Genomic DNA, 15,425 nt, shown 5'->3' with positions numbered 1-15,425 from the left:
GAGATTAACTCCTTGGAAAAAGTGACTTGGATGGTACACAAGTGGGAATATGGTAAGTTTAATACATAGCAAAGTTAAGAAACACTTACACTAAAAATACAAGGTTAAAACCTCTTCCTGTATGGGAATTCCTATTCCCAATATATTTAGTTACCTATAATCATATTACTTTCAATATTTTAAAAACTCAACTCGAGGTGTTCACAATTTATTTTTGTATAATTAACATGTTGACATAACTTTCAAAATGATGTCTGGTAATAGAAAAAAAAAATAGTACCTTTTCCAATTCTCTTGGTATTCGCATACAAGTGTATACTCTTTCTCTTCTTTCTGTATACTTGGCCTCATTATGTTCAAGGAAGTACCCTCTTGTTAGTTCAGCACTGAGGAACCTCAACAATGAAAGCTCTACAGGAAAAGAAAATGACACAAAACAAAAAGAACAGTATTTATCAAGAAACTTACATGCTAGCTGGGGCCATAGATAATACATATATAACACAAGAAGAGAATAAAACAAAGCAAACTATAATTCTGTGCCCAGAACTGAACAGCTACACACAAATGATCAGCAAAAATTATTGACAAAATTGCTACTCTGTGTGGTATAAAGAGAAAATGCCACAGGAATATAAAAGGAATGATTACTATGAGCCAGAACAGTTAGAAAAGGGTCTGCAAGAACCCAGTCCTGGGTCTTATAAGTGATATAGGACCTGGACTGATAGACAGAAGAGGGGTAAAAAGAGTAGAGATCAAGTATATGTAATATGAATATTATATGCTGATAGATACATATACGTATATCCATACATCTACACCTATGAATGATTCTATATGCTAAGAGGGAGCCAAGTCACCTAAACAGGCATTGCTCAGGTCCAAAAACCATCCTGGGTGAACTACACTGATACCAGTGCAACTTCTTCCTTCTTCAGTCTCAGAGAGCCTGCAAAACTATCTAAAAAATGCCAGTCCCCTAGGTGAAGGCTTACCAACAAAATAATCATACTAAGTCATACAAAGTAGAACCTCAACAAGATCTGAAAGACTTCCCTTTCCTTGGATTTATCCACCGGCTCTCTCTGTTCCTCCAGAACAAATTCACCCAGAATCATTCCATCTCAAATGAAAGTAAGGCCAAAGGAAGTTGAGTACTTTCCCCTTGGCTCTAACTGGAGTCTCTGAGATAAGAATCTAAGGTTGCGCGTGCTTCCCTGACAACCCATCATCTCACTGACTTTTCTGGACCCCTAACTCACATTACCTTACTATTCTTACCACCCATGAGGCCAAGCCCTCTTCCAGAAGTCAGGACACCAAAAGTTTCCATCTGTCCTCTTTGCTCTGAGCTGGCCCTTGTAGTCCTTTTACCAAATGCAGTGTTGGTGTTCCCTCCAAAAAAATGACAAAGAGGGAAGGTGGATTTCATTTATAAGGACTGACTCAGGGAATTGCATCTTATGTGAGTGCTAGGATGTAAAGTCTGTAGGTATACGGAAGATCCTGTGGTCAAAAACACCCTTGAGAAGCCCTCAGGAAGACCCAGACGGAGACTTACTACCTCTCAGTGGGCCTAAGACAGCTTACTTCCTCCAGCACTGAACAGATGGCTAGTTCTCTGAGTACCAGGTCAAATGGCTTGTTCGTGTACCGAGGTCACAGTACAGAGAAAATACACACATGCATGCACACATTTCTTTAAATTCCAGATTCATCATCTCTCTGGAGGGTTGGTGATACCACGAGAGAGATCTGGGGATTGAAACAGACGGAGAGAAGAGCAGACTTCCACCCACTCCTGCCGTGCACAGGGCAGGCCGAATCGTCAAATGCACTGCCAGCATCATGCTTTTGGGACGTTTACAGTTGAAGCCATGGACGCCAGAGGTGAACTGTATCGCTCACATATTAATAGATGTTCAGATTAGAAGGCCTTGGTATCACCAAATCCATGCAGAGTAAAATTTTTGATCGGGAACTTTCTAATATACTGTAGGCTGGCTAGATACAGAATGTGATCTGCTGTTTGAAGCGGAGAAAAAGAGCCTTTTGAGCTGCAAACAAGAACAGCCAAACCAGTGAAAGATAAAAATTATACTCTTGGGGCACCTGGGTGGCTGCGACCGAGCCCCATATCATTGGGCTCCCTGCTCAGTGGGGAGTCTGCTTCTCCTTCTCTCCCCCTCTGCCTGTCCTCTTCCTTGTGCTCTGTGTCTTTCTCAAATAAAATTTTAAATATATATATGCATATATATTCAGTTTCCAATTAGAAAGCAAAGGATGTTCTGCTTAGCTGATATATATCAATAAATGTCATAAATACTAATCCTTTCATGTAAAAACAGGCCTCTCCAAAGGCAGGAGAGATTGTACTTGCACTACCTTTCGCTGATACCAGTGAGCCCCAAAGGTCATGTCATCATGATTCCCGTCCCCTCTCCTGCCACCCTCCACCCTCAAGCGCTCCCCTCTCAAATGGCCCAACTTTTTGGAACTGGGTGTCTTGGGTGGCTTCTCCCCTCCACCTGACTGTAAGCGTTTGCAGGTTCAGTGTTCCAGTCACTGTGTCCTAACAAAGCACCAGTAACAGTAAAATGTCAGCCATTCTTTACGGCTATATTCCCTGGAGTGTCTTCTTCTTTTCTCTTTTTCCTATATATATATTCTCCTTGGACAATCTAAGGTTAAAGCCATCATTTGAATCCTAAAGTCACCGTATCTGACCCCAGGAACCTGTACGTGTATTCCCAGCTGCCTTTGGGCCACTCTACCTGGAGCTCCCCCACAGCCCCACCTTTAAACCTGCAAATGGAGCTCAAGATCTTGCCCTTCAATCCACCCTCTCCTGCAGCCCTGGCTTTAGCTCGTGCACTGCCAGTGACACAGTGTATGTCGGAAACTCGATGCTACTGGCCCTCTCTCCTCACTAAGTCTCATTGATTCGTTCTCTGGCACATTGATTAACTTAGCCCTCCCTCCCCCGTCTCTATCTGTCACCTGAGTTTGGTCCTTTTCATCTCCCTACAGTTCCCACCTAAGCTTCCTGACTGATGCCCTCCTTCCATCTCTTCTCCCATCAGTCCTGGCCCCGCCAGGCAGCCAGAGCCACATGCTCACAGGCCAGCAGCAGCCCAGCCCCCCTTCAGTGCTGCCACCTGTGGGCCAGGCCCTCCACCTCAGCAGTGGGGACACTGGATCCTTTACAACTTGGCTCCCTGCTAGGTTTTCAGTTGTGCCTCACACCTGCCTCCGCTGAGTCTCTTAGGTCAGAGTTCTCTAGTTACACTACTTCTCATGTCTTGCAAACAGGGCAGTCAGTTCACAAGGTCTGTTGTCCCAAGAATTCGCTTCCAGTTTCCCACAGGTGAAAACGCACAGGCGCCTGCTCTGGGAAGCCATCCCCAGGTCTTCCAAACGGAATGCAGCCTTTCTCCACTGGCTTGGCACAGCGTCTATCCTACCCTGTGCTTCCCTCCACCCATACCATACTAGGTTTTGGGGTTGGTTTTGTCCTTCACTTGGCATCGTTGGGGTACAGCACGTCACAGGTGTTCAACAAATACTTGCTGAAAGACTATGAGAGGAGAAGGAGGGGAAAAAAAAACACAAGGAAGAGTGTGGCAGAGAGAGAACAAAAACAGAATCAGAAATCAGAAGTGGCAAAAGCAGAGAACACCAGATTCTTGAGAAAACAGCCTGTGACTGAGACAGAATTTTCTGAGACGGGAGAGTGAGAGGGGAAAGAATGACAAGATCTGGCACCTCACTGGATGCAGCAGCCACTGAAGATAAGGAGTGTCTATGTCGTGTATATGTGTGTCTAAGTGAATGTAAAGTAACCTAGCACATATCTGAACCTCTGCCCTAAAAGGACAGGGTGCCATGGTGGCAGGCACAGCCATGGAGTGCCCTGGGGTATGGGACAAGGATGCTTGCATTATTCACAGTAAGGGAAGGGAGGGAAGCTGGCCAGCCTGCTAGTATGTCAGCTGTGTAAGGAAATACAGAAACAGGTTATTACAGAATTTTACATTTAAAACAGAAAATTAAATCAAAAGAGATAGCTCTACCTTATGTACTTAGAAAATTATCCTCCACAGTGGCGTCTTCCGTGATGACGCAGTTGACCGAGTTTTACCATAATAAGAGTTTTGTTATGATCCACAAGAAAAGCAGGGATTAGCGATCAAAAGGGGCTTCTGGCATCCTATCACACATGAGTCCTGTGACCCTGCTCAAGTCATAAAGTTCAATTTCACAGAACAGAAAACTAAGGCTTGGAGCAGTTTTAGAACCTGCCTGCCATCCACACAGGATGGCCAAAGGACTGAGAGGATTTGATGAAAGCACATGACAAGTGCAGAGCATGACACAAGGTCTTGAACTCTTCACTAGTAATTTCACAGGACCTGACATATTACCCAATTCTGGTCTGGTGGTTCCCTAATGTTTACTGGTGCTGCTTCTGCAATTCTGTTTTCAAGGATAAAAGGTATGTTGCAAATAAGTATATTTAACAAACTAACCTAGTAACTAATTTTCTATAAACAAGTCACACAGCATATACCTACAAAAGTGTCTTAACTATATTATAAATTGAAAAAAAAAAAAATAAATAAATTGAAGTGACATGTCAGGATTCTACTTCTAGAAATTCAAGAATCTTAGTCATAAACACCAATTTAAATTCCACAATGGAAAAATTTAAAGTATGTACTTAAAAAAATCAAAATGATAAAAACATGTTTTTACTGCACAGCTCTCACAACTATGAGGCATATTCTTCTGTTACATCCAGTTTGCAGATGAAGAAACCAAGGGATAGGGAGGTTAAGGAGGTTTCCAGGGTCATAAAGGAAGAAAGTGGTCGAGCCAGAATTCAAAATCAGGCATTCTATTCTCAAAGTATGTGCTTTTTGGCATGAGATTGCTATTATTTTTTAATTTAAATTCAATTTAGTTAACATTTATGTATTTTTAGTTTCTGGGGTAGAATTTAGTGATTCATCAGTTGTATATAACACCCTGTACTCATAACATCAAGTGCCCTCCTTAATGCCCATCACCAGTTACCCCATCTCCCATCTCCTCCCCTCCAGCAACCCTCAGTTTGTTTCCTAGAGTTAAGAGTCTCTTATGGTTTGCCTCTCCCTCTGTTTTCATCTTATTTTTCCTTTCCTTCCCCTATGTTCATCTGTTTTGTTTCTTAAATTCTACATATGAGTGAAATCATATGGTATTTCTCTTCCTCTGACTTATTTCTCTTAGAATAATACCCTCTAGTTCTGTCCACATTGTTGCAAATGGCAAAATTTCATTCTTTTTTATTGCTGAGCAATACACACACACACACACACACACACACCACATCTTCTTTATCCATTCATCTCTTGATGGAAATCTGGGCTCTTTCCGTACTTTGGGTAATGTGGACATTGCTACTATGAACATGGGGTGCAGGTGGTACTAGATTATTTTGCCTATCACTGTCTTAAGTAATTTTTGTAGACGGGTCACTGTGTACTTTCTAGAAAACTGGGACCACCACTCCTGTCCTCTTCTTTCTCTGTGTTTCATATACAGCACCCTGGGTTTACTTTTATGAAGTTACAGTGTTAACTAGTTGGCTCCCTTACCAGCTCATGAGCTGTCTGAAAGCAGGCACCACGAATCCTGATCTTCCCAATGTCCAGCCCCCAGTGAGTTCTGAGTCTGGGGGAAGTGCCTGCATACAATTAACACCATTGCTGATGGGCTAGGGAATGGTTTGTAAAGATACATTAAAGCAATACTGACAAAAGAACCAAGCTTCATGGGGTGAACTATTTTGGAAGCTTCATCTTACCTTCTTCTCTCCCACTCCTGGAAAACTTGTCCTGCTTAAGGGATTAGGATCCTCCCACTTTATGCCAAGAGGCAGTTTACAAAGGTCTAGCACCCAGTATTTCATAAAATTCTCACAACAATTCTGAGCGCTAAGGAGAGCAGAGAATGTGTTTATGTTTTACAAATGAAGAAACTGAGGATCCTGGAGGTTAAGACACTTGTCCAAAGTCACTGAGAGGCTGAGATGTAAATTGGGAATAGGATCTGGATCTCTGACCAGGAGGTCAGAGTGCTTTCTCCTCTATGCCATAATTTAGTATCCATCTATGGACAATCACACAAGAGAAGATAACCTAGCCCTAACCTGGCTTCAACCAGCCAGAAAGAGCCCTTTGATCTTTACCAAAAGAGAAGGGGCTTACTTTTCCCTGCAGCCTGAGCTAGTAAGTTAGCCTTGCTGCTCGGTCGGCTGCACCCACCTTCTCTAGCCATAGATATACTTTGTAGGATGCTACTTAATCTTCTGTTCCGAAGTGGTTCAGCTTTTGTTCTTGTTATTTCAAACACTGTTCTCTAGCATTCTACAGATTTGCCTGAACTCACTTGTCCTGTGATACTGGGTATAGCTGCCTAGCTAATTATCTAAAAAGACTGTTATTCCTTCAACTTGCAGGTACCACCCCTCAAGAATTCTGCTAAGTCCACCGTAACTTCTTCCATACTGTGGTGCCATGTTATTCCTTCTCAGCAAAAGTCACTCTCATTTGTCATGCCAAACATCTGTTTTTATATTTTAAGAACAAGTTATTTTCCAAAATAAAAATAACCCAAATGTTTATTTTCCAAACACTGACTTAACTTTTTAGATTCAACCGATTTTAGTTCATTTATCTAGCTCTCACAAAGAAGAAACGTCAGCACGTCTTTTTAAAATATTTATTTATAATATAAACAAGTGCTTCTACATTAGAAGAACTAAGCTTTGCCACCCAATCATAAGTCCAAATCAGTTCCTCCAGAGTATTTTTAATCAACATTCATCTTTTACTGCAGAAATGCTCTGTGTTCTGGTATCTTAAATTGAGAAAAAGCATAGTATAAGTTGCTTCTTCCTCATCCCTAAAAGAAGATTATGTTTAATTATCTTCTGGGATAGTTCATTTTAGAAATAAGAACCCAGGAAACAGAAGTATTAATTAAACGTAATGCGTAATCATAAATATATTTAAATGGTAAGTAATATGTCTAAATATATTTTCCTTAAAATACCACTGACCATCAAAAAACTGGAAAGTAATACTGGTTGTTAAGAAAATATTATAGGGCAGCCCTGGTGGCGCAGCAGTATGGCGCCGCCTGTAGCCCGGGGCGTGATCCTGGAGACCTGGGATCGAGTCCCACTTCGGGCTCCTTGCATTGAGCCTGCTTCTCCCTCTGCCTGTGTCTCTGCTTCTCTCTCTGTCTCTGTCTGTGTGTTGCTCATGAATAAATAAATAAAACCTTTAAAAAAAATTTTTTTAAAGAAAATATTATAAAACATGCAAATCTCCATAGTGTTAAATAATGTAAAATAGTAATAAACTTTACTAAGGTTATATGAAAATGTTACACGTAAGTTTGTTACACAAACACAGAGGTATGCCGTTGTACAAGGCGAATTCAAAATCAATACATCAGTGATTCTATCTTCCTAAGTTAAATAAAAGTAAAGGTACCCTTCAAGTTTTTAAGATCCTGAAACTGCTCACAAATAGTCTCATTTAGGGAAGAAAAGAATAGGTAGGATATTCATAAACTTATACATTTATATGGAAAAAGGGACACGAACAGCAGCGACTTTTTCAAAGGTCACAAGGTCACAGGGCTAAGGACTAAAAATGGGATCAGAATGTCACTAATTTGACAGTCAATGCTCAGTCTTTCCAAAGACCTGATTCATGCAAGCATTCCTCAAACTGGGCCACAAATGAGCAGCCAGGGCTGAACTGTGAAGGGTAAACTAGGATGGAGTTACACATTTTGAAAAGCCAGGATACTGAACTGACCAAAATGAATAACTTTTCATTGCTCAATTTACACGTACTAGTTCAATAAAGTGAGAGTTTTAAAAAAGCAGAGCAACAGTGTGTCAGAGAGAAGCTAATTTTACTTAACCTATCTCAGGGTTGTGGTTACTCCGAGTAACTTCCCAGTTTTATAGTCATCATTACTTCCCTTTGTAAGTGAGAAATGGACTAGAATACAATTTCAGAATAACAACCTTTAATATCCATCCTTAGAATAAGTTTGGGGTCATGGGGATAACCATGTAACACATTCTATGGAGGAGAAGGATCGATAAATGAAATGGTATTTTAGTTAAAATAAATTAATTGTAATAAGAATTTAAATTTTCAATTTACAAATAATAGGGCATAGAGAATTTGACCAGTTAAAACCTTTGTCCCACGTGAAGTCTTTTGTGGGAACTGTGAAAAGGAGCTCAGTTGGGCTTTTTGGGGTTTAGGCTTTCTTCCCACCTCTGCTCATTCCCTCATGGAGGTAAAGCAAGAGGACTAAAATGGGTAAAGAAAGAGAAAAGCAGCAAAAGAGACGGAAAACAAGCATTAAGCTCTAGATGTGGAGAGTCACCATTGAAACAAAAGGAAAAACATGGGCCCCACAGCACTACTGAAGTGAGACACGATACTATCCACCCTAACCTTACTTTAAGCTCTTCTGTTTTACAAGCAACACCTCACCCTATGCATATTCTTACACCTGCATCATATAGGTATTGTTTCGTCCTCACCAGTAGGTATGAGGCTTAATTTACACCAATTCTTCCACTGTTAAGTCTCCATGGGCACTAGAGCCAACTCAGGTACTTCAGATACTGAACTATTTAGTAGTGGAGCCATGAAACAGAGCCAAAAGAATTAGGCAAGCAGTCTAAGCAAGCACACAGTCTAAAAGCAACTTGACAACCAAACCAAGCCAAGAATAGATTGCCTAATTCTTAGTCCAAAGTTGACTTGCTGGGCCTAGATTCCTAAATGGGAACATGGTAATACAGAAATTCTCCCCCTCAGGACTTTTACAGATGAGTAAGTTGGGGAATAATACAAAACTATGGTAATAGGTACTTATTATCTGAGCTTAAGTCAAAAAAGGATAATAGAAGTTGGCAGTACTTTTAAGAGTAGGGACAAAAGAAAACAGAAGAGATGAATCTGTAGCTTTGCACTATACCGAGTCCAAGAACAGTGACCATACACTGCCCATACACAAATAAATATCAAGTATATTTTCTAAACATAAAAATGGACAAAGATAGATATAAAGCAAAGATTTAACCTCAAGTACTATGTCTTGAATTATTTTACTTAGATAGGGAGGGTGTTGATAAGCATCTAGTCTGTATGTTCATTCACGAAATCCTACGTTGTTGGGAAAGGCCAACAAACATTCAAAAGACTCTTAAATTCCTTGGGAGATTTAACAAAGAGAATTTTGGAGCTAACTGATGGTTAGGCCACTGAGACACTAAGATTATGACTTTCAAAGGGAAAAACAAAGGTTGCCCTAAACTGGAGAGGAGGACTAGAGTATCAGAGGCAGTGCGAGAATAAAAAGAGTAGACAAGTATGTGTGGTGAAGATGGTAGCTATACTTGTGAGCACAGAAAAACCTATAGGGATGTTGAATCACTCTGCTGTACACCTGAAACGAATGCAACATTGTGTGTCAACTATACTAAAAAAAAAAAAAAAATTAATGGACAAGTAACACCTTAGGTATAAAGACAGAGGCTTGGAAGACATTTGATTCAGGGAGAAATGCTTCCCACATGACACTAGGTGGTGCACTCAAAGGCCCTCTGGCCAGGCCAGCACCTAGGGAACAGTTTTCTCAACTCTGCACTAGAGAGGGAAAGGTTACAGAGCAGTAGAAAGGGGCGATGCCAAAACAGCAAGGTGAAGCCAAGCCGCTTAGCCTAGGTGTTTAAGAACGGCTGAAAGAATTCTAATCTCCTGGGTGTGCCTGGAACCAATGCGGCATCAGAGTCGATGCTAGCAGGGGCAAGAGCTGTGTGACTAGCAGAGCAGAGACAGACACTTGGGGGAAAGAATTAGAGGCCCCCATGGAATAACACTGGCTTATAACCCCCAGCCGAAAATAGTCCTGGGATTCTTAGACCTAAGTCTTGATCTTGGACAGTTGCCACTATCATCTCTCCTCAAACAAAACTGATGGAATTAGGGAAACCATGAGGGCTATCCCAACAACTAGCGCTGGAAGTGTCTCCCAGATAAAGACTTTCTGCAATTATGGGTTAAAAGTCCAATTTTCAACAATGTTAACTATACCACGCTCGGAAACTCACGTTGATGAAGAATGCGAGTGTGAAGTCTCAGGAAGCCCCTGGTACCAGGTATTCAGACCCGGCTTGGGAAGGGCCAGGGAAGGGGTGTTAGGGGTTACTCCAAAAGTCTAACATCTGTGCTCATCAAAAGACTTCTGACAACTTCATTTTCTATGCATGCAAACAACAAAAATGGCTTTTGTAATATTGGCTTTCCTGAAAACTCAGAAATATGTTAAAGACATTGTTGTGAAACCTGGCCACTCTTGTTTCCATTTGCATCAGAGAGTCTTTAAGATTGAAGTCTAAGTCAGTAAACAAACAGCTGAGAGATTTAATACCCTTACTTACTTCCTGCCCGTTGAGAAAGTAAATACTCTTGAAAGCAAGTATTTAACGGACAACTAAACCAAACAGAATCGAGAATTTTTTTTATGTGGTTAATAGGAAAAGACGGAACGAGGCGGTCTGTACTCAGTATTTCAAAGACCCAGACCTCTTCAAAATCTAACCTGCGCCTGGTTCTGAAAACTGGCAAATTCAACAAGGATCTCACCTGATCAACCTTCTGGGATCTGAGTGCTGCTATATTTTCAATACCCAAGTACAATCAATGATGCAGTCAGCTTTAGGACTTAACATTCATTTGCAGGAACTGATGGCAATAAGGGCTAATGGAGCCCCGACTGCCCACCAGAAGCAAAAAAAAAAAAAATTTTTTTTTTTTCTGGAAGAAATTTAATGGCTCAGCGGCTGTTTTAAAACTTAGAGTCATGTAAAAAACGTAAATGTTGTGATCACTCTACTCACCGAAAGACGTATCTCAGAATCCCATTTTAAGCCTAACACGCAACTATAACATGAAATACAAATGCAACCTAAACTAAAAAACAAACAAAACAAACAAAAAAAATCAGAATCCCACTGCTTACAAAATAATATTCTAACAACATGCTTCAAAGCGGTCGTCGAATAAAGGATTTACAAAGGCGTCTTTTCCCTATACGGCCAACTTTGTCTTTTTTTTAATTTTCTTTTTTTTTTTTAAAAAAGAGGCTTAAGTTTCGGTTTAGGAAAAGTTCACAGGTAAGTAACATTTTGAAGAGAGCTGACGGTATTTCCGTTCTGGGCAAAAGTACTGAAGTTCACGGTCCTCGCCGCGCCGCCAGCTGCCGGCGGGGAGCACGCATTTGGAGCGCGAGGGAACAGGTTCCTACGGCTCAAGTTCGCTTAAGATACACTACGAGAAAGTCACCTTGGCACGGGAAGCGGGAACAGAGCCGCCGGGAGCGTCTGGGTTCGGGGCTCCGCGGGCGGCGGGCGCCAGCGGGGGCGCGCCCCGGGGTCTCCCCGCAGAGCCGCGTCCGGAGCCGGCGGTGCCGCGCGCCGCCCCCGCCCGACGGGCTGTCAGCGGCCGCCGACCCCGCGCGCCCGCGCCCCGGGCCGCCCCGGGGGCAGCTGCGGCCGCGGCGATGCCCCCCCCCCCCCCACGCCCGCGGCGCGGCCTAGCGCCTCCGCCCGCCCGCCCGCCCGCCTCACCTGCCCGGCTGCGGCGCCGCTCCCGCCGCCGGTCGCTCTCGTAGAAGCCCAGCGTCTCCGTGAGCTGGGGCGCCGGCGAGGGCCCGTGGCCGCCGCCGCCGCCGCCTCCCGGCTGCTCCGCCTCGCCGCGGCCGTCCGCGCCGCCACCGCCGCCTTCTCCCGGGGCGGCCGCATCGCCGACGCCCGCCATGTTCCGAGCACAACAAACTGTCCCCGCCGCCTCCCTCCAGCCTCCCGCCCGGCCTCCGCCTCCGGCCGGCCCCCTCCCGGCCTCGCCCCGCCCCTCGCCGGAGCCCGGGCCGCCGCCGCCGCCGCCGCCGCCATCCGCGGCTCGCCGGCCGGCGCGCGCTGTTTGCGTCAGCGGCGCGTGGGAGGCCGCCGCCGCCGCCGCGGCCGCCGCCGCCGCCACGGCCGCCGCCATCTTCTTCCGGCCCTCGGCGTGGCGCGCGGGGGCTTCCCGAGGCGCGGCGGCCTCGGCCGTCCGGGACCCCGCGCCGGGCTCCATGTCGCCGGGCCGCGCGGCCGGGGAGGGCGGCCGCCTCCGGGGCTCGGGGCGGAGGCTCGGCGGCGGCGGGGCGGCGGAGGGGCCCCGGGGCGGCGCTCGCTGCGGACGCTGCCCGCCGTCTGCGAGGTGCGCGGCCGCCCGCGCGGGGCCCTTTTTGCAGGCTGGGTGCCCGGAGTGCGCCGGCGCCGCCCGCCCCGTCCTGGCACCGCCCGCGCCGCCCCGGCCGCCAGGGCCCGGCCCCAGATCCCCGACCCCCGCGAGCCCCGGCTGCTCCGGCGTCCGCCGTTGGGACTCCATCTCTTCTGCATATTTATGGTCGCCCGTCACATTTCCCTAGCCTCTGGGCTCCCGTGGACGGTCCGAAACCCTCGGGCAGGGCGGGGGGGGGGAGCCCGAGGAGCCCGCGGGCGCCCTGGACCCTTCCTCCGGATGAGGGCTGGGGTCGGGCTCCTGGCGGCCGCCGTGCCCCCGCTCCATCACCTGGGCGGCCGCTCTCCCTGCACCGGCCCTCGCGGCTCCGGCCTGGGCCTGAGACCGCGCACCCGCCGCAGGGATGGCGCCGGCGAAGATGCTCCAGGGAAGGGCCCGGGGGGCCTTTGCACCTGCCCCCACGTGGTTGCCGCGTGCTCTGCTTAGGACGACCGCGGCCGGCCGAGCTGCCAACTTCAGAACCTTCCCGCGCCTGTTGCCCTTTTGGTTAGCAAGCGTGAAGTCGTAATTGTTCCCCCAGCAGTAAGCTCTCCGCAGCCTTGCCTAGACCCAAACCCGACAGCCAGATGTAAACGGGTAGGAATAGAGCAAAGCCGGGCTCCTGTTGATCCTTCAGAGAACCCTGGGGGTTCCGGGGCCGCTGGTTAGTGCCCTTAGGAGTTGGCGAATTTGCAGACCCAGCAGATTTAACAGCGGGTAGGTGGGGGCAGTGTGCCGGCAAGGGAGAGCCCTAGTGGGGGACCAGGATGGACGGGGAAGGCCCCGAAGCCGGGACCTGCCCCTCACCCGCCCCGGAAACAAGGGGAACCAATCCCTGGAACGTCCTTAGGCTCCTTCGTAAAATAGAAGAGTGCACAGGAGTACAGTTGTGAACCTTAGGGTGACCATCCTCCGTGTGGTGTTGTTGTGTTACACTTCGTCAAAACCGAGCCTTAATCAAAAACAAGTGCTCAGGACGAATCCTCACAATCATTCTGAAAATCAAAGGCCCTGAAAATTTTACGGCGTTTGAGATACAGCTCGAATTCTATGATCTTTCATAGTTTAATACCATCCTCATCCCGTGGTTTTCCGATGTCAAGAAGGAAGTAGACTGTTGTTTCTGGTTTATGTCAGTTCTTATTTACTGCCCCTCCGTATTTATTGGCTTATTGCCCCGGCCTTTTAACTCAACAGAAGCTGGAAGGAAAGGAATCTGAAATTCTGTTTCCTAAGGTAGCCGGTCGTAGGAATGGGTTTCTCTCATTTTCAATATCAGGCCTGAGGAAAAACACTGTTCCAAAGGCTACCTATCCTTTTAGATAACAAAGAGGAAGGGAACATCTGTGGGCAGTCTAGGTATGAAGGTGTCAAGATGGGAAGACAGGGACTTGGAGCTTCTCATCAGTTGGGTCTTTTCACTGGAGCTGTTTTATCTAATACTTTGTGAAATTGCACCAGTTCAAACCCATTATGAACTCAACATTACTAAAAAGCATTTTGAAAACTATAAAGAAAACTTTTTTTTCATTTAACACTATTCTTCGTTTGGATAGGTTTTGATGGTTAGATAACAAATATCCCACTGTAATACAAAAATTTATTTTCTTTGGGTTAATTCAACCTTCTGCAACTTAATTCAGCATCCAGGAAAGGGTGTTTTCATATGCGTATTCTAAATCTTCAAAATACTAACTTACAAATAATCTCAAGTGAGAAATAGTTACACGGCACAGAAGAGCCAGTTCCCTGAGGGAAGAAAATAGCAGTTGAGATATAATGGTTTTTTTATATATATATCTGTTGTAAAAAGAAAGATGTAGGCCTAGATTTGTAATACCACCATTAGAAAACAGTAAGAATATTTTAAAAACATGACAACTCTCACTGTTAAAGAGACCTCAGATGACATTCTGAGTTAAGGTAGAAGGGAAAAACAATTTGGATGACAATGAGCTACAGTAACTTAAACCAGCAAGCAGTGAGCTGGTGTGCTGTTTACATGTCACTGTCCTAGCTGCTGATCAAAGAAATAACTTTATTCATGGGTAATACTTCTAATAGAGGAAAGTGAAGAACATGAGTAAGAAGTCGGGGAGAGTCTTCCATGTAAACAAGAGAGGGGAAAAATTCAATAAGCTAAAAAACCTTTCTTAAATAAGAAATGAATTTATATATTCAAAGCTACATTTTAATATACATGAATAATTGATATAAATTTAAGAGTATAAAATTGCACATATTTTTAATTGTGTATTCTTGTACTTTCTGGTTGCAATATCTGTCATGTGGCTATTGTATTTTGAAAATAGCAAGCACAAAATATCATTTTTAAGAAGAATGGAAATTTATACACGATTTTATTCTATTTTTTAAAGATGTATGAGAGGGAGGAAGGGCAGAGGAAGAGGGAGGCAGAAACTCAAGCAGGCTCCCTACTGAGCATGGAGACAGAGGAAGGGGCAGGGGCTCAATCCCACAACCCATGAGATCATGACCTGAACAGAAACCAAGAGTCAGACCCTCAACTGACTGAGCCACTCAGGTGCCCCAATATACACAACTTAAAAAAAAAATACATTGCATAACTCCATATTCTAATAAAGATTTAATAATTGTGATTTTGTGACCAAACAAAACAAATTGAACCCATTCTGCATGAACCATGGATTCAAGCTACAGAAAACTGTCTTATGAAGTCTATATTACTGGTTCTTTCATTGGTAAATAGGGCAATACCCACCTATTTTATAGTAGGAGGTGAAAAAAAATACAATTTCCCCTTTTCTTTCTCTTTAGTGATACCTGTGACTGTTTCCTTTAAACTTAGTAGGTTTTACTTTTCAACTACAAAGCATTTTAGCTCAATAGCGTTTTATATATACGTGTCCATAACTATGTTTGAAATTAGTGCCAAAATATCAAGTACTTTGATGATTTGCAAGGATCCTGAATCAAGAGAAAGCCTGTACTCTCTCTAACTCTCCAGTTAAAAGAGTCTTTTGACCTAAGGGT

At 44.6% G+C, this 15,425-nt stretch overlaps 1 protein-coding gene across 2 annotated transcripts in view; it reads right to left on the bottom strand.

Moving 5' to 3' along the window:
* The window catches only part of TAPT1 (transmembrane anterior posterior transformation 1), a 64,897-nt gene extending 52,976 nt beyond the window's left edge, over positions 1 to 11,921 (bottom strand). Inside the window, exons 1-2 of one of the 2 annotated variants that reach the window (XM_077877012.1) lie at positions 11,717 to 11,921; positions 281 to 411 (exon numbers count right to left, since the gene is read on the bottom strand). In XM_077877012.1, coding sequence (XP_077733138.1) covers positions 281 to 411; positions 11,717 to 11,906 — 321 coding nt within the window. In that variant the 5' untranslated portion in view covers positions 11,907 to 11,921. The remainder of the gene's footprint in view (positions 1 to 280; positions 412 to 11,716) is intronic. The other variant, XM_077877017.1, reaches the window with a different exon arrangement.
* Between the last annotated feature and the right edge of the window lie 3,504 nt (positions 11,922 to 15,425).

Source organism: Canis aureus, chromosome 2, assembly GCF_053574225.1.
Source record: "Canis aureus isolate CA01 chromosome 2, VMU_Caureus_v.1.0, whole genome shotgun sequence".
Lineage (NCBI taxonomy): Eukaryota > Metazoa > Chordata > Mammalia > Carnivora > Canidae > Canis > Canis aureus.
Note: the sequence above shows the minus strand (reverse complement) of the source record. Positions and strands in the feature narration are given on the sequence as shown.